This window comes from Rattus rattus, chromosome 2 (genome assembly GCF_011064425.1).
Source record: "Rattus rattus isolate New Zealand chromosome 2, Rrattus_CSIRO_v1, whole genome shotgun sequence".
NCBI classification, from domain to species: Eukaryota; Metazoa; Chordata; class Mammalia; order Rodentia; family Muridae; genus Rattus; species Rattus rattus.
The window spans coordinates 171456307-171483319 of NC_046155.1; the positions used below are offsets into that span (position 1 = coordinate 171456307).

The 27013-nt window shown below is 51.5% G+C and overlaps 3 protein-coding genes across 4 annotated transcripts; 2 read left to right on the forward strand and 1 right to left on the reverse strand.

Moving 5' to 3' along the window:
• Positions 1 to 467: 467 nt before the first annotated feature.
• Gipr (gastric inhibitory polypeptide receptor) lies at positions 468 to 10488 on the forward strand. The gene is made up of 15 exons (XM_032894315.1): positions 468 to 546; positions 1460 to 1622; positions 1961 to 2060; positions 2563 to 2670; positions 3104 to 3207; positions 3778 to 3881; positions 4052 to 4196; positions 6040 to 6199; positions 6411 to 6471; positions 6772 to 6841; positions 6970 to 7058; positions 7144 to 7282; positions 8887 to 8928; positions 9006 to 9188; positions 9328 to 10488. Exons 2-14 carry the CDS (start codon positions 1560 to 1562, stop codon positions 9186 to 9188), a joined length of 1368 nt encoding a protein of 455 aa, XP_032750206.1. The 5' UTR covers positions 468 to 546; positions 1460 to 1559; the 3' UTR covers positions 9328 to 10488.
• Positions 10489 to 13560: 3072 nt separating this feature from the next.
• On the reverse strand, positions 13561 to 16435 carry Snrpd2 (small nuclear ribonucleoprotein D2 polypeptide). Its single transcript, XM_032894316.1, has 3 exons — positions 16332 to 16435; positions 14861 to 15040; positions 13561 to 13842 (listed from the first exon to the last, which is right to left on the reverse strand). Coding segments are annotated over exons 1-3 (357 nt in total). The 5' UTR covers positions 16334 to 16435; the 3' UTR covers positions 13561 to 13667.
• Positions 16436 to 16964: 529 nt separating this feature from the next.
• On the forward strand, positions 16965 to 26479 carry Qpctl (glutaminyl-peptide cyclotransferase like). 2 transcript variants are annotated; one of them, XM_032894317.1, is made up of 7 exons: positions 16965 to 17249; positions 17705 to 17848; positions 19213 to 19494; positions 21617 to 21769; positions 21882 to 21981; positions 23251 to 23367; positions 25393 to 26479. In XM_032894317.1, exons 1-7 carry the CDS (start codon positions 17040 to 17042, stop codon positions 25536 to 25538), a joined length of 1152 nt encoding a protein of 383 aa, XP_032750208.1. In that variant the 5' UTR covers positions 16965 to 17039; the 3' UTR covers positions 25539 to 26479. The 2 variants fall into 2 exon arrangements, with proteins under 2 accessions (XP_032750208.1, XP_032750209.1); XM_032894318.1 differs by lacking the exon at positions 23251 to 23367.
• The last annotated feature ends 534 nt before the right edge of the window (positions 26480 to 27013 follow it).

Below are 27013 nucleotides of genomic sequence, written 5' to 3' on the forward strand. Positions count from 1 at the left end.
CCAACCAACGATAACAGGAAGACAGTGGTATTAGGACTATGGGCCGTGTTTGCACGTATGTGAAGTGTCCACATCCCCGGGCACACAGCCGCGTGTCCCTGCCAGTGATTGGGAAGCTGTGGTGAAGGACTGGCTCTCTCAGCATGCATGGTCCCAGTTGTATAGCTATGAATGAATTTGTTACTCACGGAGTCTCACTCTGTGAGTGTCTGACGCTCTCTTGCTTAGCGCTTGAGATCCTGTGTGAGGCAGCGTGAGAGGCAGTGTAAGTGGCTGGATAGCATAATGTGTTCTGTGGCCTGGGGGAGGGGGGACCATAACTGTGTGGCTGCTCCCTCTACGTGACACAGAGTGGCTGTGATAAACGTGCCTGCTCCACAGTTCCCACTCTTCCCCAGAGCTCCCCCCTCCTGTTCTCTGTTCCGCCCTGGCCCCGCCTCCTCCCAACACCCCAGGCTGCCAGCGCCTGTCACCTCTTCCAGAGCTCTCTGGCAGGCGAGGCAGGGCAGCTGTTTCAGTGGAGATTGCGAGCAGGACTCGGTACAGGTAAGGGGTCTCCATCAAAGCCCTGCCCTGGGCCTATCTCTCCTTTGACTCTGTCTCTCTGTCTCTATCTTTGTCTCTTTCTGCCTCTCTGCCCTGTCATCTCTTCACCCCTCTTAATCTCTAAATGGGCTTATTTCTGCTCTTTTCCCGTCCTTTTTCTCTCCCCTATTCGTTTCCACTGTCTCCAAGACACATTTTTATCTTTTTCTCTTTTTGTGCCCCCCTTTTAGTCTCCGAGCTCTTGCTTGTGTCTCATTGTCCCTGAGTCCTTCTGCTCTTATCCCTATAATTCTGGGTCCGGGATTTTTTTTTTTAATATATTTTCTTTTTCTTTTTCTTTTCTGTAGCTCTGCGATTCCCTCCTGAAACCCTGCATTCACATTATCTGGGCGGGGATGATAGTTGGGGTTAGAAGGATTTTCAGAGCATCTAACGTCCGACAGTCAGAAACCTCGGGTCTAATATCTCTGGTCCCTAAATATTTAGATGTTGGGAGAGCGCTGCCCCTCTGACTTCTGAAGCCCAGGGAAATTTTAGAAGATTGGCTTCCTATCTAACTTAGAGCTGGGAGGATGCGAACTCGAATGATCAGTTTAAGTTCCCATCAAGGATTGACTGACGGTTTCTATTCCCTCCTCTCTAAGAAGGTCCCACGTTCCCAAGAGTCTCTCTAGGCTAGCTTCTCGGTGACACTGACGCTTCTGCCCGTCACAGCTCTAGGGTAACAGTCCCCTCAGCAAACACCCCTCCCTTCCACCTTGGCTGCCTCAGCAACACTTAGGAGGGCCTGGGAATCGCTTAGCTGATCCCAGCCTCACTTATCTACTGGAGGCCACGCCTAGTCCTGCCCCGCCCCGAATCCTCATGTGCGGAAATAGGGGGCGTGGCCTCGGACACCATGTGCTTCTGGCAGGTGAGCACTGACTTGGGCTGAAGCTCAAGAGTTGGTTCTGCCCGGAGACCCTCCAGCCCAACTGCCTCGAGTGGCCAGAGTCTCCAATCACCTTTCAAGGATGCCCCTGCGGCTGTTGCTTCTGCTGCTGTGGCTCTGGGGATTGTCACTCCAGAGGGCGGAGGTGAGGACCTAGAGAGATACAGGCGCTCTGGGATGGTTTTAAGCCCTTCCCCTACATCAGGGAGAGTTTTAAGGATGCCCGCTCCCGCCCTGTATAAACAGGTAGTTTCTCTTCACACATTTCCCCTCACAAGTCCTCCGGGTGGGGACAGGCCACCCCTTCCTTTGGGCGGTTTTCTAGGCACCCCAATACCATCTAAGAGGTTTCTAAGCCACCCAGGACTCCAGTGTAAAAAAAATTGGACAGCCCCTCTAAATCTCTAAGGGTTCTTCTGGCCCTTCCCAACCGAGCTTGCTGCCTGGGAGGTTACCCTGGAGGTCCCTTCTTGCGTCTCTTAGACAGATTCTGAGGGGCAGACGACGGGAGAGCTGTACCAGCGCTGGGAGCGTTACGGCTGGGAATGCCAAAACACCTTGGAGGCCACAGAACCTCCCTCAGGTGTGACTGGAGGGCTGGGAGATGTGAGTGGGGCTTAGCTCAGGTAGACTGTGAGGACCCGAATTAAGTTCTGAAGACCGGGGGTTGGGGATTTAGCTCAGTGGTAGAGCGCTTGCCTAGCAAGCGCAAGGCCCTGGGTTCGGTCCCCAGCTCCGAAAAAAAAGAAAAAGGAAAAAGAAAAAAAGAAAAAAAAGTTCTAAAGACCGAAGAACATGGAAGGTAGACGGGAGTGGGAGGAGCCGTGGGAGGGACCTGACCCGCAATGGGAGCGGGTTCTGGAATGGAACTTGATAAGCTTTCTAGATGAGAATAATCAGGATTTGGCATTCACTTGGGAGGAGGAGCCTGGAGTGGGACTAGGAGGATGAATGGGTGGGGTCTCGAAGTCTGGTGGGAGGAGCTTGTGGCCAGTAAGGAGATAGTGCAACCTCGAGGTGTGGAAGAATGAAAAACTAGACCGCTCCTCTCCTTCATCCTCAGGCTCGGTTTCCTTCTCCCTTAGGCCTGGCCTGTAATGGTTCCTTCGATATGTATGCCTGCTGGAACTACACGGCCGCCAACACCACTGCCCGGGTGTCCTGCCCCTGGTATCTGCCCTGGTACCGCCAGGGTGAGGCGCTCCCCGCACCCCTCATCCCGCACTCCACCCTCACCTAGCCCCTCCTCCTTCTATCTGCCCGCTGACCCTGTCTGTGAAGCCAGGTGTCTCCCAATCCCCTGGGCTGTCACATGATTTACTTATCCTGTCTTTATTTATCTCATGTATGTGTGGATGAATAAGCTATGGCAGGGGTGTGGCGATCAGAGGTCAATTTACAGGAATCCTCTCATCACGTGGGTCTCGGGGATCAAACTCGGGTCTCTGGGCTTGGCTGCCAGCGCTTCTACCTGTTGAACCAACTTAGGGGTCCAGGCTGGCTTTGAGCTCATGGCAATCCTCCCGACTCGGTCTCCCAAATGTCGAGATTACAGTGGTGAACTGCTACATCTTTTTCTCTGACACCACCTCCCCGCAGCCCACACCACCCCTTATGTTCCCATAGTGGCTGCAGGCTTCGTCTTTCGCCAGTGTGGTAGTGATGGCCAGTGGGGATCTTGGAGAGACCACACTCAATGTGAGAATCCAGAGAAGAATGGGGCCTTTCAGGTGAGGGGGGAGAGAGGGATTCGGGCTACGGTGTCTAGGGAGAGTCACAAACAAAGCAAAACAAAACAAAACAAAACAAAACAAACAACCATTGCAAGTTTCAGGCCCAACTGACACTCCTTGTACTGAGTAGAACTCTGGGTTGTAAGTAATTAAAATCCACTTCAGGCAACGAAATGGTGGCTGTGGTGGCAACACACGTCATTACCAGCATCAGAGGCTGATGGGTCTCAGAGTTTGAAGTCAGCCTGGTCTACAGAGTGAGTTCCCCGACAGCCAGGGCTGTATAAAGAAAGCCCGTCGAAAAAAAAACAAAGCAAAAGAATATGTCTGGTGCGTGTGCGAATGTGCCCATCCAGCCTTGGAGGTGAAGGGTGGAGTTAACACCACTTAAAGAAGTACAAGTGGAGTTTCAAGGAGAAAACAGGCGATTTGCAGCGCCGGATCCGAGCGAAGGAACATTTTTCCCTGAAGAGACCGGGGGTGTGAGGGGAGGGGTGGTGGGCAGCCCCGCCCTCCTCTGGACCAGCTGAAAGTCGCGGCTTCTCCTGCTTTCCTTGTCTCTATCAGGACCAGAAGCTGATCTTGGAGCGCCTGCAGGTCGTGTATACAGTCGGCTACTCCCTGTCCCTGGCCACTCTGCTGCTAGCCCTACTCATTTTAAGTTTGTTCAGGTGCGACCCGCCAGCTCTGCGTGGTGTGGTGGAGACTGGGCCTGGGTTCGAGACGGTGTAGTTCTAGGGCAAGGGATGGGGGTGGGGGGAGCTGCTTCAAGAGACTCTGGATTGCCTGAGGACAGCTCTCCAGTGGTTCCCAGCCCCTTTCGTCTCTCATATCCCCCCAGGCGGCTGCACTGCACTCGTAATTACATTCACATGAACCTGTTCACGTCTTTCATGCTGCGAGCAGGGGCCATCCTCACCCGAGACCAGCTGCTGCCTCCACTGGGTCCCTACACGGGAAACCAGACCCCTACCCTGTGGAACCAGGTACTCCATCTCCTTCCTGGTGGGACCAAGAAGTTTCCCATTTATTTCCATACTTTTCCTCCTCACCACATACTGAGAACGTGGGGGCAGGATGGGAGGAAGAAACCAACAGGGATTTGGAAGGAATCAGTTTGTTTGTACTTTGAGGCAGGGAGATGAAACTCACGGCTCTGAACAGAAGCCTTTATATAATAATTGTGTGTGTGTGTGGAGGGGGGTGGATCTTGGGGGGTGAAGTTCAGTAATAGAGTACCAGTAATAGAATAGAGTAATAGATGAGGAGGCCACTCGGGGCTGAAGAGGTGGCTCAGTGGTAAGAACATTGGCTGTTCTTGCAGAGGACCCTGGAGTGATTCTCAGCGCCCACACAGCAGCTCACAACCATCTGTAACTCCAGTTCTAGGGGATCCGATGCTCTATTCTGACCTTCATGTGATGCACAGACGTGCAGGCGGGCAAAGTGCCTCTCTATATAAAATAGAGGGAAAAAAAGATGGCTCGGGGTTGGGGGGCTCAGCGGTAGACTTTAAAAGGTGGGTTTGTCCCCAGCTCAAAAAAAAACAAACAAACAAAAAAAAAAAAAAAAAAAAAAAAGATGGCTCGGTACTTAAAAGTATTGGCTTACAAGACTTCTGATTTGCATTCAACCCCAGGACCCACATGGTAGCGAACTCCTAAAAGGTCTCTGACCTTCACACCCCTGTGGGAAGATAGCTTGGCATTTACTTTTTAAATTTGTATTGCATGTGTGTGAGTGTCTGTCTGTCTGTCTGTATTCCACATACTTGCCCTCAGAGGCCAGAAGAAGGTATCAGATCCCCTGGAGCTGGAATTACAGACAATTGTAAGCTGCAATGTGGGTGCTGGATCCTCTGTAAGAGCAGCCAGTGCGTTTAACTGCTGAGGCAGGAGTTGTTCTTAAGAGCTAGTGTCACTGGGAGGGGTGGTACATGCTTTTTTTTTTTTTAAGATTTGTTTGTTTGTATGTTTATTTATTATGCATATAATGTTCTGCCTGCATGTGTGCCTGGTTATATGGCTGTGAGCCATCATGTGGTTGCTGGGAATTAAACTCAGGACCTGTGGAAGAGCAGACAGCGCTCTTAACCTCTGAATCATCTCTCTGGCCCAGTACATGGCTTTAATTGAGAGGCAGAGACAGGTGGATCTCTGAGTTTGAGGCCACAAAGTGGTCTACAAAGTGAGTTCCAGGACAGCCAGGGCTACACAGAAAAACCCTGTCTTAAAAAACAAACCTACAAAACCTAAAATGTTTTTAAATATGAGCTAGTATGGCAAAGGCTGCGTACTGGCATTCTATGTATTTCCCCGTGGTAACAGAATAGAAAATGCCAGTTGTTTAGGGGTCAATGTGGGAGAGTCCTCAAGTGAAAATGGATAAGGTGAAGTAAGATAAGCCATTTGCTGGAAACTCAGAGTAAAATTTGAGGGCAGGAGATGGAGATGAGCCCTGTCTAGTCAGGATGTCCCATAGTCCTAGTTAGGTGGAAAGCTGGGCACCACTGACATATTAAAACCTGCTTGGGCTACAGAGCAAGTTCAAGAACAGCCTGGAGAAGTTTTTGAGACCCTGACTCAAAGAGAAGAGAAATGGAATGTAATTCAGTGGTAGAGCCCTTGCCTAGAATCCCCCAGTGAGGGGCTGGGGGCATGGCTCAGTGGTGGAGGCCCTGCCTAGAATCCCCCAGTGAGGGGCTGGGGGCGTGGCGCAGTGGTAGAGCCCCTGCCTAAAAAGTAGGAAGTCCTGGGTTCAAGCCTTACTACCACATACACGAAGGAATACATACAAATAATAAAACAAAGATGTCTGATGGCTTCATAGGCCCTAACTGCCTGCCGCACAGCCCAGATCTTGACCCAGTACTGTGTGGGAGCCAATTACACCTGGCTGCTGGTGGAGGGTGTGTATCTGCACCATCTGCTGGTGGTTGTGAGACGCTCAGAAAAGGGCCACTTCCGCTGCTACCTGCTTCTTGGCTGGGGTGAGCCCTGACTCTGTGACCCCCCTCAACCCCACCCCTCCGCCCAGCCCAGCGAATTTCCGCTCCCCCACTTCCCACTTCCCAGCCCATCCACGTTTCCTTCCTTCCCAAGCCCTTGCTGAGGAATTCCGCGGGTCTTGGGCCTGGAAGGGGCTCGTGTGCACGCTGACAGCTGCGGCGGGGTGGGGGGCGGGGATCGGGGTCTGCACAGGGGCCCCCGCGCTTTTCGTCATCCCCTGGGTGATCGTCAGGTACCTGTACGAGAACACGCAGTGAGTTTCAGGGTCTGGAGGGCGGGGCCCGGGCTGGGGGCGGAGCTATGTGGGACGCGGGGCGGGGAAGGGTGGAAAAGTGAAGGTGTGGAGAATGTGGGTGGGGTATAAAGGGACTACGGGCTGGGAAAGGGGGAAGATTAGGAGGCTTTCTGAAAAGCAGGATGGGGTGGGACTTAAATGAATGTAGGTGGGGCTTAGAGAGGGTGGGCAGGGCCTGGTGAGGGACTCTGCCTGATTAGGGGTGACTGGGGGTTTGTGGGGACATTTCGCGTCTCAGTTCTACCCTGCTTCCTCTAGGTGCTGGGAGCGCAACGAAGTCAAAGCCATTTGGTGGATCATTCGCACCCCCATCCTAATAACCATCTTGGTAGGGCCAGTCTCGCTTCCTCCAGGCTATGCTCAGGGATTCCTCATTCTGGGGAAGTGGAACAGCGCCAACCCCCTGTCCCACCCCAGAACTGAATGGCTTCTGGCTCAGTTTCTCTCTCCTCACAGATCAATTTCCTCATCTTTATCCGCATCCTTGGCATCCTTGTTTCAAAGCTGAGGACTCGACAGATGCGCTGTCCCGACTACCGACTAAGGTGTGGGCAGGCTGAGGACCCAATGTGGGAAGCAGAGAGGGCCGGAATAGGGGACGTGCGGACCACTGATACCGTCTCTTTCCAGGTTGGCTCGCTCCACGCTGACACTGATGCCCCTGCTGGGTGTCCACGAGGTGGTATTTGCTCCCGTGACCGAGGAACAGGCTGAAGGCTCCCTGCGCTTTGCCAAACTGGCCTTTGAAATCTTCTTAAGTTCCTTCCAGGTGCTCAGACTGGGTGCAAGGGCTCCACCCTCCTAGTTTAGACTTTTCTCTCCATCGGGACACAGCGATATCATCATTCCCTGGAGCAGCCTCTACTGACTGGAGTGCACCCAGGGATTATATCACGCATGTGCAGGGCGGAAACTACCTAAGACTGTTCTGAATTGTGTGGGTGAGGAGCTGAGTGGTGGGGATAGTGGTAGAGGACCACACAGCCTTCCCCAGCACTGCCTCCAGGCGAGGAGGAAGTGCTGTGGGATGAACTGAGCTGGTATTTCCCAGCTTCCTGGTTTCCTTTACCCGCAAGGTGCAGAATTTAAGGACGTAGGAAATCCCAAAATGTGAAGAGGCCAACCAATGCTGACGGTGCTTGCCTTTCCTAGTGCCTACCCTGCGGGACCCAACTGAGCCTCAGTCTTCTCTCTAAAGTGGGGATAGCACCAGTGTCCCCCGTGAGACTGTGCGTTCATTAAAGGAAGCAAGGACACCTCGCAACAACCAGGAGCCAAATGGTCGGCCCCTACTCTGTGAGAAACAGAGGAAACACCTTATGTAATCAGCCAGTCACACAAGTGGGAGAATGTTCCAGAATGAGGATCCCTGAGGCCAGAGGGCAGCTAGTGTGATGGAGGGCGGTGAGGGTATCTGCAACTTCAGAGCAAGTGGGGGGAGAGACAAGAGCCGAGCAACAGGGACAGAAAAATGAGAGAGGAGGGTTAGTTTCGCAAACGCCAATTTTGTCTTTTTCCTCTCCTGGAAGGGGAGATGTGTGACTGAATTCAATATTAATGGGATTGTAGAAAATTCTGGGAATATCTTAATAGCCCATGTTCATAGTTGACTCCATTCATCAACTAAAGCCAGGTATTGGGGCTCATACCGGTAATCTGTCTCCAGCTGGCTAAGCATGTGCTCCAGTGCTGAGAAAACCTCAAGCCTCATAATTATTTAACTAATTATTATTTTTAAAGATTTATTTATTTAATACGAGTACACTGTCATTGTCTTCAGACGCACCAGCAGAGGGCGTCAGATCCCATTATAGATGGTTGTGAGCCACCACGTGGTTGCTGAGAATTAAACTCAGAACCTCTGGAAGAGCAGCCAGTGCTCTTAACCCCTGAGCCGTCTCTCCAGCCCTAATTATTATTTTTGAGCCTGAGTCTCACCATGCAGTTCTGGATGGACACAGTTTATGTGTACAAGGGTATACACCAACTCATAGAGAACTGTCTTCCTCCGCCTCCAGAGTGTTGGAATCAAAGGCGTGCGCCACCACAGCTAAGCACTCTCTCTTTTTACACATTAATATTGCAATTCTCCCAACCACCGCCTTCATTTTTCCAGACGAGGAAAGGGAGGCACAGAGTGGTTAGACTTCGTGCCTCAAGTGTGGAAAGCAGCGAATTGCTTTCTACACGCAGGACGTTCAATTTCCAGCGCCTGTTCTTAGCCTTTGGGGGTCAGGGGAACGTTACAGAGAGCTGGGAGCCAGTAAGTAGGTGCCCTCAGTACCTAGGATCAGGGCGCTAACAGCCACAGTACTTTGGGGCCGGAAACAATGAGTCCACAGCAGCCATCTGATCTCGTTCGTCCTCTGGCAGGGTTTCCTCGTGAGTGTGCTTTACTGCTTCATCAACAAAGAGGTAGGAGAGGCTGGCCCGTCTGCGCCCCCTGGCGACCACGCTGGGAATGGCAACACCCTGAGCACTCCGCGTTGCAGGTACAGTCGGAGATCCGCCGTCTGCGTCTCAACCTTCAGGAGCAGTGTCCACGTCCGCACCTGGGGCAGGCCCCCCGGGCGGTGCCTTTGAGCTCTGCACCCCAGAAAGCTGCCATCCGCAATGCCTTGCCCTCTGGGATGCTGCATGTGCCTGGAGATGAGGTCTTGGAAAGTTACTGCTAGGTAAAGGGACCCCTGTGTCTGTACAGTTAGCAAGTATTGAGAGCCTACTTTACCAGCCCCCTTGAGGAACTGGAAGACAAGGTCCCCATGTGTACAAATCTGTTGGGAAATCGTTTATGAAAAGAATTTTGGTGTCTAGGACAACCGACTGGGAGGCCATTTGCGAAGACATGATGGGTCATGTTTGGAAGAGTGGAGACAGCTTGAAGAGTTGGAGGATAAGATTCCAGGCAGACGGAACAGCACAGGAAAAGGTCCCGGGAACAGGAAGAATGGAGAAAGGCTTCCATGGTCCCACTGGAAAAAGCCAGGGCCTGCAGATGGGGAAGGAGTGGGCAGGGGGTGCAGGAACTGGAATTTCACCGCAGGCTCACTGAAGATTTTATTTTTACTTTTACGTGTACGATTGCTTTGCCTGTGTGTACGGATGGATACCACATGCACACAGTGTTTGCATATGCCAGAGGACAGAAGATCTCTGGGACTGAAAGCTTGTCAGCCTTTATGTAGATGAGATGAAAACAACTCCATCTCCCCAGTCCCACACAGATTTTAGCAGCAGTGTCTCCTGGGCTGTTTCCATGGCTCTCTGTTCTAGGGATTAGGGGCTGTGAGTTGGGAGCCCAGTGAGAGGAATGTAGGTGGCTGGACCAGAATGGAGGCCACAGAGAGGTGGGAAGGATTTGCTGAGGGGTCCCAGGAGAGGGATCCAAGGAGATGGTCAAGACAAAAGGAGAGCAATCAAAAGTCAAAAGGCTCTGTGGGGTGGGAGGCTCTGCCTGTGCCAGGCTGTGAGAGATGAGCAGCAGGACCTGGAGCTGTATGTGGTGAGAGCTGGCAGCCAAGCAAGAGGATCCTGTGGTCAGTGGAGGTAGCCAGATCTTCCCACCTCCCAGAGAGGGTTGGGGATGAAGCCTCATTGCAACTGGTCCACCTGTGGATGGATGGACACACAGACACACAGACACAGAGGCCTCCTTTATCAGTACTGGGTGCTGTGTTTCCCCAGGGTTCCCAGAAAGATGTGTCTCCTAGCTGACCCCGTACTCAACACTTCAGGGCTTTGCCTTCTGGAGTGGAGACTCTAGTAAATTAAGCTTCTTTATGGGTTGGGAGGCTAGGCTAGAAAGGGAGATGACTAGGGTGTGAGGTAGTCTGCCATAGCTCAATGAGGCTCAATTGGAGCCATATGTTGGCACAAAAAATCATGGACACCACATTGCTACTGTACCCTCCCCTAAGATAATCTTTATTGAAAACTAAGACATATGTACAAATTAAAGTTGTGCGTGTGAATGTCCTGCTTCTTTGGAAGGCAACAGAAATGTCAGTCCTGGGCAAGGGGTGGCGCTGTAACCCCAGCAGTTGGGAGGCTTTGGCGGGAGGATTGGTTGGTCCTTTATCCTGACAGAACAGGTTGGCTCTCTGAACTATGTGAGACCCTGTCTCACACGGCAGAGCAGCAGGAGCCAGCCTAGTTCAATTCCTAACCGGGCTACTGTATTAGCTGTCACTAAGCTCCCAACTTGTCTGAGGACTTTCACTTTGGCTTTTAGCCCTAGAAAGGATTATTCGGAGGCAATCAAAGGCAGAGGCTGAGCTGTTGCATGTTCAAAACCAGCCTTACTTACTCGCCTAGTTTCAGACCAGTTAGGGCTAAAGTGAGATCCTAACCTTTCCCTCAAATAATTTGTTCGGGAAGTAGTGATGCACACCTGTAATCCCATCATTCAAGAAGCTGGGCAGGAGTGTTGCTCTAGTCTGAGGCCAGCCGAGGCTAGATAAAAAGACTCTGTCAGAACAGGGGAGATGGCTCACTGGGCAAAGTGCTGGCCATGACAGTTTTGGGACCAGAGCTTTGGCCCATAGTGCCCACATATGGGGGGATAATGGGGGAGTGATCAAGGAAGACTTACCATGTCACCCGGAGGCCTCCATATATACAAATATGTGCACATGTACCCATTCACATGTGAACATGCACATATATATGCACACATATACACTACCACCGTTACATGCAAGAAAAAAAAAAAAAGCTAGATAAAAGCACCATTCGGGCAGCCAAGTGCCCAGGACAATCAAAATCTCCATGTCTGGTGAGGAGGATTCAGGGAGATGGAGCAGGGACTATAGCCTGAGCCTGTGACCTGAAGGCTCAGTCCAGCCCTGTTCCTGGGTGAGGTAAATGGGCTTCAGGGAAGCTGAAGGGACTGACATTGCCCACCAGCCTGGCAGCACAGCTTACAATTTTTTTATTACTTATTTGGGCTTTTTGAGACGGGGTCTCTCAGGATAGTCTTGGCTATGGAGAACAAACAAGCTGTGAAGGCCCAGCAGCCATGTTGAGCTCCGACTGCTGCTCTTTAGGTCACCACAGAGTGGTCGCTGTCTTCCTCCATGGCACTGTCGCCCACTTGCCTGGCAAGAGACCAACTCCCTTTCTCTCCCTTCCCAGAATGCAGAGGGAGGGCTGCAGCTCTTGTGGGTTGGGAGGCTCCACATCCTAGGTTCTCAGTGCAGACGGAGCTAAGTGAAGAGCGGAGCTGCCTCCCTGCCTGGCCCTGCTTCTCCTCAGCACTAGAGCCCCGAGGAGCGGGGAGGGCAGGTGCTCACCCTCACTGGGCCAGCATCATGGGTGCCTATCAAGTGGGAAGAGAGGGGGTGCCCAGGCTAGCTCCTTTTCAATGGAGTCTTTTTGAGATGACCTCACTGTGCCTGGCTCACCAGGAATTCACCAGGTAAACCCAGGCTGGTCTTGAACTTGTAGCAATCCTGCCTCAGTCTCTTAAGCTGTGGGGATCTCGGGGACACTCGTGTCTGCTTTCATTTATTTGTTTTTGAGAAAGGGTTTCTCTGTGTAGCCCTGGCTGTCTTGGTACTCACTCTGTAGACAAGGCTGGCCTCACAAAGACTTCCCTGCCTCTGCCTCCGAGTGCTGGGATCAAATGCATGCCCCTGGCATACAGATCTGCTTTTAATCTATGTGTATTTGTATGCAAGTGCCCAAGGAAGCCAGAGCACTGGATCCCCCTTGGCTTTGTAGTTAAAGCCAGGTATGAGTGCTAGGCATTAAACTTGGTAGCCACTGAGCCATTTCATCAGCCCTGACTGTCTATCTGAATGTAGCACCATTATTTTCTCACTTGGGTGACTTTGGGACATGTCAATGCCCTTCCTGAATCTCAATGATTTCAACTGAATGAGCTGGATGGCTGTGGTGACATAGGCCTGTCATCCGAGCTGCTTGGAAGACCACGACAGGATTACAAGCTCAAGGCCAGCCCTGGAAACTTCCTAAGAGATTCCCTGTCTAGTGGAAGAACTGGGGAGGTGGCTCAGCGGTTAGAGGAGCATTTGCTATGTAAGCAAGAGACCCTGAATTCGAATCTGTAGCATGATGTGGAGACAGGATTACTGGAGGTTGCTGGGTGCCAGCCTAGTTCTGTTCAATGAGACTCTGTCAAGGGGATCAAAGGAGTGTCAGACGACACCTAACACTGTCCTTGTGCATGTATACAAGTGAATGGAGGGCTGGGGAGAGCTTGCCAAGCATGAGACCCTAGTCTCAGTCCCCAGGACCACAAAAGAACGAAGAGAGAGAGAGAGGGTGGGAGAGATCTAGAGCCCACAGCAGAGCTGTCCTGGCAGTTGCTCAGGAACGTGTGCCTGAACAACCAAGCACGGCAGTTTTCTCTGCTGCAGGCTTCACAGCTCTGCACAGGGGCTCACCGGCTACCACTGACTGTGACTGCCACCATTCAGGAGGACAGCTAGGCTAGAGGGTGGTGGCTCACGCCTTTAACTGCAGCACCTGGGAGGCAGAGGCAGGTGGAATCTCTGAGTCTGAGGCCAGCCTGGTCTACGGAGTGAGTTCCAGAGCACTCGCTGCTCTTGTTTCCTTCCCAGCACCCACATGGCTGCTCACACGTAACTAGGGGAGTCCAACCCTCCTCCCTGGCCCCTGTGGGCACCGAGAACAGACGTATCCAGACCAGACACCCATACTGCTTTGTATGCATTTAAGGAGGGCAGATAATGCTGACCTCCACCCAGATCTCCTGAATTTCGTGTTTAGAATTACCTGAGAGGGCAGGGACAGAGATACAGATGGACAGAGTAGTGGGTAGGACAGAGGGCCCTGTGTACAGTCCAGAAAACAGCAAGGTCCTTCAACAAGCCCCTTAAGTAGGACCCCCTTTCTCACCTGCATCTGCACCCCGCCACACAATACACAAAAGTCAAATTTAGGTCATTTCTGTCTAAATGGTCTACTTGGCAGTCAGGGCAGTCATATGCCCCAGCACTCAGAGGCCCTGTCCTAGTGCCTCTCTCTCTAAGACCCAAGGGCAGAGAAGACCACTGGAAAACATAAAAAACAAAAAGCACAGGGTTTTATTTCTAGCTCATTGGGCAGGGCTCTGCAGGACTCGGCTGGGCAGGGAGCAGGCTCTCAGAGGGCTGAGGCTGGCCTCCACTTTACTTGCCAGCGATGAGCGGGTTCCGCAGCACCACAATGACCGAGTCCCCACGCAGGAACATCTTGGAGATGTAGCGGTCCTTGTTGACAGGCTTGGACTTCTTCTTGCCCTTGCCGCTCTTGGGGACCTCAGTCCACATCTCCTTCACATTTTCCAGCACCATGTTGCAGTGCCTGATGGGGTAAGGGGTGGAGGAAAAAGCCAGAGTTAGGGGAACATTCTGAATGTGTGAACCCTCCAGCAGCAGGCATAGGGACGGAGTTCAGGTTCCACAGTGGGGATGGACAGGCTTCAAGGTGTGATCTCAGCCCCATCTTAAGTGTCCCATCTGTGTCTCAGTTTCCCCCTTCTTGAAATGGAAACAGTCTACTTCACGGGGCTGATGTGAAGATTGGATGAAAGAAGCACTTAGGATCCCGGTACACAGTAAAGGTCACCAAAATGGCCCTGGCTCTGCAGGTAACTCTAACTCTGAGAAACGCACTAGCTCTCTCCAAACCTTAGGGTTCTGGGGTTAGACCTGGTTCCCTACACGTGCACTCCAGTGCCTCACGGCCCTGTCCTCATGCAGGTGGACATGTGCTCACACTTGGATCAGTTCATTCCACGAATGCTTGCTTGAGGACAGTGACGATGAGCAAAGTACAATGCTAGATGTGTAGGACCACGTCACAAGGCAACTTCCATGTTAACCAAAACAAGGCAGGAGGGTATGCTTTGCCCCTGTAATCCTAGCGCTTGGGAGATGGTAGCAGGAGGATCAGAAGCATAAGGTTAGCCTCTGCTACATCTGTAGCCAGCCCAGGCTACACAGTTAAAGACCCTGCCTCAAAACAAACTAGAAAGCAATAGAAGATATTTGACATTGATGTCTGGCCTACAGAGGAACAAACCAAACATCTTAATTCCTGTCCCTCCTCCTGCCGGGGATCTGATGACTTCTGAAGGTATTAGACATGTCCACAGTACACAGACAGACTCACCTGCAGACAAAACGCCCAAACACATAAGATAAAAAGCCAAGCACCCCCACTTTCTAATTTTTTGAGCTAGCTGGGTCTTGCCCTGTGACCTTGGCTGGCTCCAACTGACAGTGATCCCCTTGAGTGCTGAGACTAAAGGCACTTTGTCACCGTGCCCACCTTATTATGACAATTCTTCTCAAATGACCTTTCCCAAGACAATGCTCACCTGTCAAAGGCCTTCACCCGGCCCAGGAGCTTCTTGTTGTTTCGACAGTTAATGAGCACTTGCGTGTTGTTTTTGACCGACTGTGTGAGCACCGAGAGGGGACCTGTGTTGAATTCCTCCTCCTCCCGCTTCTGCAGCTCCTCTGGGGTCATCTCACTCTTGGGTTTATTGAGGAGACTCCTGGATAGAGAGCCCGGGGGTGAGATGGGTTCAGGTTGGAAGCATAAGTGACCAAAGCTACACTGTCCAGTGTCTCCCCAGCCTGGCCCCCAAACGCCCTTCCTGGTGCAGTCTTCTCTGGAGGCAGGAGAGACATTTCCAAGTTAGCCTGCTCCAGCTCATTAACCAAACCTCGTCCAGCCACTGTTGACCTTGAATTCTCAATTCTCCTGACTCCATCACCCAAGGTCTGAGATTACACGGGGCTCACCATCATGTCTGGCACCTATTCTTTCAAACCTCACTCTGTCGTCTTATCTTGTCATCTGCTTCCATGATATGTCCAAAAATTTGGCCATTTCTCCTCCATCCCACCCCACAACAATGTCTCCCTGTATAAATAGACCTGCCCCTGGAACTCAGACTTGTCTGTCTCTGCCTCCAGGATACTGGGGTTAAATCTAGTCTGTGTGTGGCTGAGGACCAAACCCAGTGCCCACAGTAGGTAAGTACTCTGTTCACTAAGCTAAATCCCCAGCCCAAGTATTGGGCTTTCAATGCGTCCTTCTGTGCTACCTACTGGTGTTATTTCTTTCCTACTCAATTCTCCATTCACACCCCTGATCATCTAAGACATACTGTATGTACTTGTTTATTACTCTATGGCTTTCCTATTGCATTCTTTTTATAAGCCCTGAGAGATTTTTTTCTTGGTAGCAAGGACCTTCTATTTACCATGTGTCTAACTTACAGTCTACATAATATCTGCTCAATGAATAAACACGCCAAACCATTGTAGTAGCCTGCTACTCTGACCGTCTCTAATTAGGTTCAAAAGTCCTAATTTATCCCGGTTGAGTCACATACTTTTCTATTTACTATTTCTAATAGTACTTCCTTCTCCGCCAAGCTCTACATCCATTAAGACCACTTCTATATAAAATTACCATTACTTTTGTAAGCGGACACGCTATGAAGCTGGTCAAGGCTGACCACCAACTAGCGATACTCCTGCCTCAGCCTCTCTAGGCTTGGGATTCTAGGCATGTGCCATCAGACTCAGCTTTTCCTTTACGGTTCATTTCCGCAAGCCTCGGTACCTAGAAGAGTCTTACACCCGTTATGGAATAAAGCTGTCCCCTCTCCGGAACTCAAGAACCGAGGCCCCATGCCCGTTCTCAAATCCCTCAGAAGACATTACTTTTGCCCGAGAAACTCTACCCTCAGCTATGAGCACCCCATTTCGATTGTTATTTAGCTAAACCGTCCCCCTCCATCTTCGTGTCCCCGCCGAAGCCCATCCCGGCCTCACATGGTGAAGGTTTCGCTAGCAGATCACTCCCGCCTCCAAGCGCGTTGCTTTAGCCTTTGGAGCACAGCAAGAGAAGGGCGGGACTTCCGTCTTCTGCGGCTGACTTCCGTCGACGTCTGCGCAATCAAGCACCAGCGGCTGTGGGCGTGCCCTGTTACCATAGCGACTCTAAGGCTACGCTCTCCTGCAGAAAATGCCTATAGGGAGGATTTGAAGCCTCTGAGGATCACAATAGGTTGTCTGCTCATGAGGAAAATAAAACGGGGTCTAACTGAAATTGTTTTCCCGCCTAACTGTCTAGTTGGGAGAAGGAAAACGCAACCCGGTTTCCAAAATACCCGCCGACACTTTTCTTGAGGGCATGGCTTCAGGCAAACCAATCGGCTCCTTGTTTTAGGGATGGATGCCGCCCCTTTTTTCTTGAACGACAGTTTCTTGATCGACTTCCGTAAGGGGCGTGGCCCTGCGCCCGGGAAGGTTTCGCACATTCGGACACAGCTCATTGCCTGTTTCTCTCCCGTGGGGGCGGGCCTTAAGGTTTCCGCGCTCCCTTTTGGGTGGTGCGGCGCTTAGGAGAGCCAATCGCAATCGATTGGGGGAGGACGCAGTTACTCTGCTTCTTTATTGGCATTTGTAACTTCCGAGAGGCGGATCTTGGCCTAAACTCAAACCACCGTACGGGGGGGTTGGTTTCAGGGCAAAGCTGCCATGAGTCCTGCCAGCCGCGGGCGGTCTCGGCAGCGGCTCGGGGATCGCGGCCTCATGAAACCACCCTCACTTTCCAAGCGCCGTCTTCTGCCGCGGGTGCAGCTCCTGCCCCTGCTGCTGCTGGCGCTGGCCCTGGGCTTGGCTTTTTATATCGTCTGGAATAGCTGGCACCCTGGGGTTAAGGAGGTATCACGGAGCCGGGATCTGCGGGTAAGCCTTGGCCCAGCCAGCGTCATTTCCCTCTTTCCCTTCATATTGAGTCTCGGGTTAGCGTGGCCTTATCGTTTAGCCCTTGCCGCCTGTGCAATTTCTTTATCCATCACTTGAGCGTATGCCCCTACCCAACAAAATAAGGTTTCAGGTTTGTTTTATGATTAGACCCCTCTGAAGAGGATGCATCCGCATAGAAACACTGGTAGATCTGAGCTCTGTGCCCAAACCATTTAGTTAGAAGTCTCCATCACCCGTTTGCAATTTCTTCGTCAGGACTGCAGTAGGCTGGATCAGATTTGCTTTGAAGATTTCTCCCAATCTAGGAAATCTTTGGATGCTGGAGACTGCATTACCAAGAAGAATCAGCACTCCTAGTGGGCAACCGCGCCCGGGATAAGTTGGGAATGGGATCGTTTTCATTTTTCTTTCCCCCATCCCATTTCCCAACCAAGGTCCCACTGATCGGAAGCCTTTCAGAAGCCAAGCTGCGGCTTGTGGTAGGGCAGCTGGATCCACAGCGTCTCTGGGGAACTTTTCTGCGTCCCTTGTTGATTGTACGACCCCCGGGTAGTCCTGGCAATCTCCAAGTGAGAAAGGTAAAGGGTTTTATTTTCAACCCCCAACTTCCTTTCCCCAGTCTGTCAGGAAATGGAACTCAGGCACCAAAGATCCCAAAACAGCCAGGAGGCAGACTAGGGATCTGATGGGGGTGGGGGGCAGGGATGGGGAGTGTGTGCGTGTGTTGGGGGTGTGTGCGGGGGAGTGGTGGTGGTGGGTGAACCAGACTAGATTTCTTGGTGGTGCACAAATCCCACACTATGCGACCCCCACCAAACTTTTACCCTATACTAGGCAGAAGCAATGTACTGTCTAGTGAGATCAGAACTGATATGATCTCCATTATACAGATGAGGAAACTGAAGTTATTGTATTTTGTCCAAATCCCACAGTTGGTTGAAATTAAAATCCAAGAAGGTTGGCTTCAGAATTAGTGGTATAACATTGCTTTGTTGCCATTCAGATACTGTGTTTAGGATCCACCTTAGTTGGACTAACTTCTTAACCTCTTTGGGACTCAGTTTCCTCATCTTCAAAATGGGGTCATTCACTGACATCGTCGATTTCATAGGGATCCTAAAAAGCACGGAGTGGGAACTTTTCAAGAGGAAGTGAGAGCATGGCTCCACTTGCTTAGAACTCCTCCAATGTGAGGATGGAGGTGTGGCTCAATGGTAGAAGGCTTGCCTAGGATTCACCAGTGTGTAGCTGTGGCTGTGTAAGCATGCAGGAAATCCTAGGATTGATCCTCAGCACCATGGAGAGAGGCAGGAAGGGGAAAGGGTGGAAGTGAGTTAGTTGAAAGTTGGCCTACTCCTGATTTTGGAAGAATCAACATGAGGGGAGAGAGGGAGAGAGAAGGGAGGGTGCTGGGGTGGGGGTAGGGGGATGGAGAGAGAAAGAGAGGAGAGAGAGAACTTTCTCCATACCTGGGTGTGGATTGTGGTCTGGGTCTATATATAATCCTATCACTCTGGAAGCAGAAACATGAGCTGGAGTTCTAGGCCAGCCTAGGCTACACAGCAAGTTGGAGGCTAGCCTGGACTACATAGTGAGAATCTGTCTCAAAATAAGCCATGACAAGTTTTTTTTTTTTTTTTTTTTGGTTTTTTTTTGGGAGCTGGGGACCAAACCCAGGGCCTTGGCGCTTCCTAGGCAAGCGCCTACCACTGAGCTAAATCCCCAACCCCCCATGACAAGTTTTGTTGCTATCAAGAGGTATGGCTCTCCTACACCTGGCACCCAGCCACTTCTCAGCAGAAGTCTATGTCAAGGGACCAACCTAATCCAAAGTGGGACTTTCTAGTCACCCAGACTGCTCTGTGTGGCTCCAGTCACAAGGCCCTTTTCCCCACCTCCTCCCCAGTCCCTGTCCACCCTCCTACCTCTCTCTTGCCACTAGTTCCTGGAGGCTACGTTGCAGTCCCTATCGGCAGGCTGGCACGTGGAACTGGACCCATTCACAGCCTCAACCCCCTTGGGGCCACTGGACTTCGGGAACGTGGTGGCCACCCTTGACCCAGGAGCTGCCCGTCACCTCACCCTCGCCTGCCATTATGACTCTAAGTTCTTCCCTCCTGGGTTACCCCCCTTTGTGGGGGCCACAGATTCAGCCGTGCCCTGTGCCCTGCTTCTGGAGTTAGTCCAGGCCCTTGATGTCATGCTGAGCAGAATCAAGCAGCAGGTGAGGAGTAGGGGAGGGTTGTCTGTCCCTGGCCCACGTCCTCGTTTCCGTCTGTCATTCTTTCCCTTTTTTTGATATAGGGCTTTACTAGTATGTAGCCCAAGCTAGCCTTGAACTCAGCCATTCTGCACGCCCTTTCTTTTTTTTTTTTTTTTTTTTTTGGAGCTGGGACCAACCCAGGGCCTTGCGCTTCCTAGGCAAGCGCTCTACCACTGAGCTAAATCCCCAACCTCCTGCACCGCCCTTTCAAGCCGAGACATGGCAGGTCTGTGCTGCCAGACCTACTGTCATCCTTGCTTTCTTCCAGCCCTAGCCGTGTTTCATGTAGGCTGTACTAACATCAACCTCAAGAATGAATTTGGGGGTTGGGGATTTGGCTCAGTGGTAGGCGCTTGCCTAGGGCGCAAGGCCCTGGGTTCGTCCCCAACTCAAAAAAAAAAAAAACCAAAAAAAAAAAAAAAAAAAAAAAAAGAATGAATTTGAACTTGTGACCCTCTTGTCTCCATCTCCCCAGTGCTGGCATTACAGCCGTACATGTACCACCGTGTCTTATTTATGCTATTCTGAACTCTGAGCCCAGGGCTTCACGCATGCTCAGTAAGGTTCTGTCAACTGAGCTACATCCTCAGTCTCCCACAGGGATCTACATCCTAAAAGGCAGATCGTGCCCTCCTGTGTCTGGAGACTCTCCCATGGACCCCCATCATATCCTAACCCAAAGCCAGAGGGTAGACTCCACGTGCTCTCCACTGTAGCCACACCCCTTTCGGTGTCCCTCCAATCCAGAGGCTTCATTTCTGCCTCATTAGCATTTGCTGTTTGCCTGTAAAGATCACTTTTTTCCTCATGTATGGCCCTCCTTCCCACCCTCGCTCCTGGCAAAACTCTCTTTTGTAAAGAATACTTTCAGACCTCACCTCTCCCCGTCCCCCAATTAACCTCCTGGTTACTGCCCATTCCTTATGGTGCTGATGAAATTACTCGTTTTTCTCTAATCTCAGTATGTCCCACGATGCAGACCTGGCTTCTTCTCCTTCTGGTTATGTCTCCCTGGGTCAGAATAAAGTTGGACATTAGTAAAAATCTGTGGAATGAATGAAAACACATTTCATCAAGTGTCTCTCTCCCTCAGACCCTTTTTTCTGGCTTCTCAGTGCTTCTGTTATAAAACAAGGCCCGAAAACTGTGGATCTTCCTAACCCTCTCTCTGCCCTCCTCTCAAAGCCCTCTGGCCCCAGCTCTGGTCCAGGCCTTCCCCTTGCCTGGGAATTCTGTTCGCTTTTTGCTAGGTCACGTCCCATCAACTCACTCTCAGTGCAAACACCCCTGTCCAGTAGAGCCAGCGGCCTCTGCCAGCCAGATCAACCTCCTGGACCCTCAGAAGCTGGTGATCTTAGAAGCACTGTCCTAATTGTGATCTGCTGTTTGTGCAGTTCTTCCCTTGTGGGTTGGTCTGTTTGTCTGTCTGTCTATCTTGCCCAGTGAGACTTAAGTAATAATAACCAGAGCAACTTGTTTTCAGTTCTTAAAGACCTGGTTTCAAATGTGATCCTGTGAACAGAGCTGTTATTAGCCCCATTCGTAGTTGAAGAAATTGAGCCAACCCTGGTGGTTCAGGCCTGTAATCCCAGCCCCCCCAGACATAGAGGCCTGAGGAAGCAGAGTTCAAGGCCAGCCGGGGCTATAGAGTGAGCCCAAGGGGAGCCTGGGCAATTGGAAGAAAGCCGGCAGGTGTAGCATATGGGCTACACCTAAAGCATTCTCCAGCGGCAAAAAAAAAAAAAAAAAAAAAAAAAAGGGAAAACAAAACAAAGCCGGGCATTCTGCTGCACACCTGTAACCCCAGGTAGAGTCGAGGGATGGAAGGCGCAGGCCAGCTTGGGCTATCCTAGACTTTATCTCAAAACAAAACAACAACAACCAAAAGCAAGTTACTTTATCCAGCAACCACCTACAGTGTGGATTTGAGCCCAGGCCTCTGGCTCAACCTGTGGCTTCTGTCACCAGATTGCATGAATGAGGAAGCTGGGTTTGTCCCACCTGAGCTGTGCAAATAAACAGGCAGGCACATGTGTGGGCCGATGCCAAGGGTTGGTACTGATTTGGTGGCTTGTTCCCACAGGCAGCACCAGTGACCCTGCAGCTGCTCTTCTTGGACGGGGAGGAGGCACTGAAGGAGTGGGGACCAAAGGACTCCCTCTATGGTTCCAGGCACCTAGCTCAGATCATGGAGTCTATACCACACAGCCCTGGCCCCACCAGGATCCAGGCTATTGTAAGATCCATTCCTTTGGGCTCTGGAGCAGGAGGCAGGGAGTGAGGGGGAAGGAGGGATGGGTCAGTAGCACTGGACTCAGCAGCCTCCAGCCCTGGACTCCTTCCCCCAGGAGCTCTTTGTCCTTCTTGACCTTCTGGGAGCGCCCAATCCAATCTTCTTCAGTCACTTCCCCCGCACGGCCCGCTGGTTCCAACGACTGCGGAGCATCGGTAAGGAGGATAGGCCAAGGCCGGGGTAGGACAGACACCTGACCCCTGTGTACCCCTCTAGCCTTCCCTCCCCATCCCTGGGCTAAGAAACTGGGGCAGACACAGACTCACCCTGTGAAGGTCCAATGCAGTGATTCGATACTAGAATCCTTGTGTTTAGTTTTGACTTTTTTTCTGGAGACAGATTTTTTTTCTGTGTAGCCCTGGCTGACCTGGAACTCGTTGTATAGACCCAGCTGGCCTAACTCAGAAATCCCCAGCCTCTGCCTTCCAAGTGCTGGGATTAAAGGTGTGTGTCACCACAGCTGGGCAGCAGTAGAATTCTCACATGATACCGACCTTGTTTCAAACCCTGGGTTGGCCTGGGCAAGACACTTGTCTCTCACACCTCTCTTTCTTCTATGGAAACAGAAACATGGTGACAATGCCACGCGAGGCATCGCTATGAACTGCCCATTATGGTGCATGCCTGTATCAAAACCCTCAGGAAGCTGAGGCACAGGGATTGCAAGCTCAAGGCTATCCTGGGCTATATTGTGAGTTTCAGGCTAGGATAAGCTGCCTGGTGGTATTCACCTCTATCCCAGAACTTGGGAGGCTGAGGCAAGAGGACTGTGAATTCTAGGCAAGTCTGACCTTATCTCAAAATAAATAATGGCTAATATTGGTGGTGCGTGCCTGCAACACCCGGCACTTGGGAGGTAGGTGTAGGGCAGGAGGATTAAGGAGGGTTCATGGTCATCCTCAGCCACAGATAGAGTATGAGGTTAGCCTGCAGATACCTGAGATCCTGTGTTTAAAAATGTCTAAATAAATAAGTAGGATGGAACAGGGACATCGGCATCAGTGCCATGGCTCCGTGGGGAAAGGTGCTTGCCTCAGAAACCTGGCAGCCCATCAATTCCCCAGAACCCTTGTAAAGTCGGCAGGAGAAAACTGACTCCGCAAAGTCACCTCCCACCCGCCCCCTCCCCGGCTCCTACACGGCCAAGGAGCAAAAGGGACTAGGAATAGGCAACTTGCAGTGAGAAGAAATACATGGTACTGGAGAGCTGTCTCAGTAGGTAAGAGTACTGGCTGCCCTTTCGAGGATCTGGGTTCGAGTCCCAGTACCCATGTGTAACTCCAGTTCTAGGGGACCTGACATCCTCTCCTCTGGCCTCCGCAGGCACTGTATGCACACAGAGCACATACATGTACGTGCACTGGTATTGGGGTGGCATATCTGACTGCTGACTAACCTTGCTCTCTAACCCCACTCCTCGCCAGAGAAGCGCCTTCACCGTCTGAACCTACTGCAGTCTCACCCCCAGGAAGTGATGTACTTCCAACCCGGGGAGCCCCCTGGCCCTGTGGAAGATGACCACATCCCCTTCCTTCGCAGAGGTACTCACTGGGGCCAGGGGTACAAGGAAGCCTCCTTCCCAGGGCTAGGGACTGCTGGCAAGTGGTTCAGTCCTGATCTCTTCATCTGTAAAATGGGGAGTATGGAGGGCATCAAATATGCAAATAATGGGTCAAGATTTGACTCGCAAGCTGAGCCCTGTATACGGAAAGCAAATGGTGCTGCTTCGTGCACGCCAGGCAAGCGCTATTCCTTTTCCTCACTGGCTCCTTCAGTGAGTGCCTCTACAGCTGGGCGAGGAATGAGGCGTCAGAGCCACTCAAATGGTCGGCAGTCCAACTGCCTCTGTGGACACACAGGCAAGCATTCAAAGGGCAGGATCCCAACGGAATACACACAGAACACGTGCTCTAGTCTGGTAGTCTGGTGGCTTTGGTTTAAATCTTGACTCTATTGTTTACTGGGGCTAGAACTCAGGCAAATCAGTATGCTTGTTTTTCTGCTTCTGTTTCCATAGCTGTAAAATGGGAGTAAAAGACAGCAGTGGTAGGCAGGACTATAGTCTTAGCAGAATTATTTGAGTCCATAAATTTTGAGAGTATAGTTCAGTGGTAGAGCACTTGTCTAGAATCCCCCAGTGAGGGCTGGGGGTGTGGCTCAATGGTAGAGCCCCTACCTAGAATCCCCCAGTGAGGGCTGGGGGCGTGGCTCAGTGGTAGAGCCCTGCCTAGAATCCCCCAGTGAGGGGCTGGGGGTGTGGCTCAGTGGTAGAGCCCCTGCCTAGAAGCCCCCAGTGAGGGGCTGGGGGCGTGGCTCAGTGGTAGAGCCCCTGCCTAGAATCCCCCAGTGAGGGGCTGGGGGTGTGGCTCAATGGTAGAGCCCCTGCCTAGAATCCCCCAGTGAGGGGCTGGGGGTGTGGCTCAGTGTAGAGCCCCTGCCTAAATTATCTTAGCATTGCCCAGCCAACCCCATCCCACCTCCTTCCCCACATCTGCTAAACCTCATCCCCCTGACCAACAAAAAGCCACCCCAAAACCTGAAAGGAAAATGAGACCAGCCCAGACAACTTACTACAGTGAGGCTCTGCTTGCAAACAAATATCGAAACATGATTAATTAATAAGGGTAACGACAGTAAATGCCTACCTTAGATGAACCTAGGGCTGCGGGTGTAGCTCCTCTGGGAAAGTTCTTACTTCTAATGCATGAAGTCTGGGCTGTGTCTCCTGCAGTGAGTAGCCTGGGTGGTGTAGATCTGTAATCCCCGCATAGGGGAAGTGGAGCCAGGTAGGTGAGATGGTGGTCATTCGCAGCTCCATAGCCTTTACATACCTAGTGAGGAGCAAGGGCCTTTCTCCGCCTCTACAAGTCCTTCAGTTTTGAGGTTCTTGGATTTGTGTAAACGATAGTTTTTATTTATTGTTTTGTTTTTGTTTTTGTTTTTTTTCAAGACTGGGTTTCATTATGTAGTATAGGCTGTTCTGGAACTAATTTGTGTAGACCAGGCTGGCCTCTTTAAACTCAGGACGACCCACCTGTTCTGTCTCCCGACTACTGGGATTAAAGGAAGGCATCCAGCACCACCACCCAGCAATTAAAAAGTTTTAAACTACTTTAATTGTGAGCATGCATGTGCATGGGCGTGCCAGTGGACGTCAGATGTCAGAGGTCAGCTCGTGAGAACCAGTTGTCTTCTTCCTTCCACCATGTGCCAGGGTGAACTCAGGTCAACAGGCTCGGTGGTAGCCGGCTGCTGCCTCACTACGTTTTCTTTTTTTTTTTTTTTTTGGTTTTTTTTTTCGGAGCTGGGGACCGAACCCAGGGCCTTGCGCTTCCTAGGCAAGCGCTCTACCACTGAGCTAAATCCCCAACCCCCTCACTACGTTTTCTTAAACAACATGTACCTCCTCATATTTAAAAATCTGTCTTCAGGGCCTGGGGATGTAACCCAGAGGCAGGGTGTTTGCCTAGCATGCCCTAGGTCCTGTGCTGAGAGTCAGAAAGCACTAGCAGTGTGTCTTGCCTGGGTGTGGGTTGCAACTGTGGATGACTCTCCTGTCTCGTCAGGGGTCCCGGTGCTCCACCTCATTGCGCTGCCCTTCCCTGCCGTGTGGCACACACCTGCTGACACCGAGGCTAACCTCCACCCGCCCACGGTGCACAACCTGAGCCGCATCCTCGCCGTGTTCCTGGCTGAGTACCTGGGTCTCTAGCCGGCAGACTGAGACCCTGAAGGGATCTCACACCCAGCTGTGGACTGGTCACGTGCACTCGGAGCCAGTGCGGGGCGGCCAGGCTCACCTCACATGGCTGCTACAACCATGTCAAAGCCACGGTGTTTCAAGGATATGCAAGGAACACTGAGGGCATAAGAGAGCCAAAGGAAATCAGGAATCCTTTGGCCTGTCCTGAAGTAAATAACTGAAGTTTCCAGGGACCAGTGATGTGTCACGGGCTGGCACTTGGACCAGTACCACCGACCAATGAATCCTCTGTAGCTAGCGTTTTATGTCAGTTCATTTGCTACCGCACGGACCCAGTTCGGACTCTGCGGACTCTGCGTGGGCATGGGCTCACAACTTGGGACAGGGACGAAGCCTAGCTCCGTGTCCTACAGTCTGCCTGACTCGGGTGCCAACCTCGAGGGCTAAGGAGGACCGAAGGCCACAGCTCCCATGAGAAGTGACATTAAATGAGCTTCCTCACTGCAAAAGGTGAGGTCTTCAGAGTAAAGAATGAAATAGTTCTCAAAGTACGTCACAGTGGGGCCTCTTTGCAGGAAGGCATTTCAAGTTGAAGCTGCCTCAGAGCATACTTTGGGAAATACTGGCTTTGGCAGGTTTGAGAGTGGGAATGGATAGACTGAGATCCACCTTTTGTTGTGTGTACAACTCTGGTGAAAAGTTTCTTTTTCTTTCTACTTCTTGTTTGTTTTTGATACGGGGTTTCTCTGTGTAGCGCTGCCTGTCCTGAAACTTCATCTGTAGTCCAGGCTAGCCTCAAATTTTAAAGATTCACATTCCTCCGCCTCCAGAGTGCTGGGATAAAGGGCATTATCACCACTGCCTGGCTGGCCTGGAACTTTCTGTGTAGACCTTGAACACGAGAGATGTGACTCCACCTCCACTGGGATCGAAAGGAAGAGCCACCATATCCAGCCCTGCTTCTTTCTTTTATTTTTATTTCATGTGCAATTGTGCTTTGCCTGTGTGTATGTCTGTGTGAGAGTGTTGGATCCTCTGGAACTGGAGTTACAGCTAGGTGTGTACTGCTGTGTAGGTGCTAGGAATTGAACCTGGATCTCTGGAAGAGCAGCTAGTGCTCTTGACCACTGAGCCGTCTCTCCAGATGAGGTGTACATAGCCCTGACTTATGCTGTCTAGGTTAGCCACAAACTCAGAATCCTCCTCCTCAGTCCAGAATGCTGGGATAACAGGTTTATACCTTGCCATAGCCAGCCAGAGGTTGTTTCTCAAACCCATTTAAAAAAAAAAAATGAACAAAAAACAGGCTCGCTAGCTGGGTGGCAGTGGTGCATGCTTTTAATCCCAGCACTCAGGAGGCAGAGGCAGGTGGATCTCGGAGTTCCAGGCTGGCCTGGTCTACAGACCAAGTTTCAGGACAGCCAGGGCCACACAGAAACCCTGTCTCAAAAAGCTAAAACCAAACCAAAAAAAACCAAAATCCA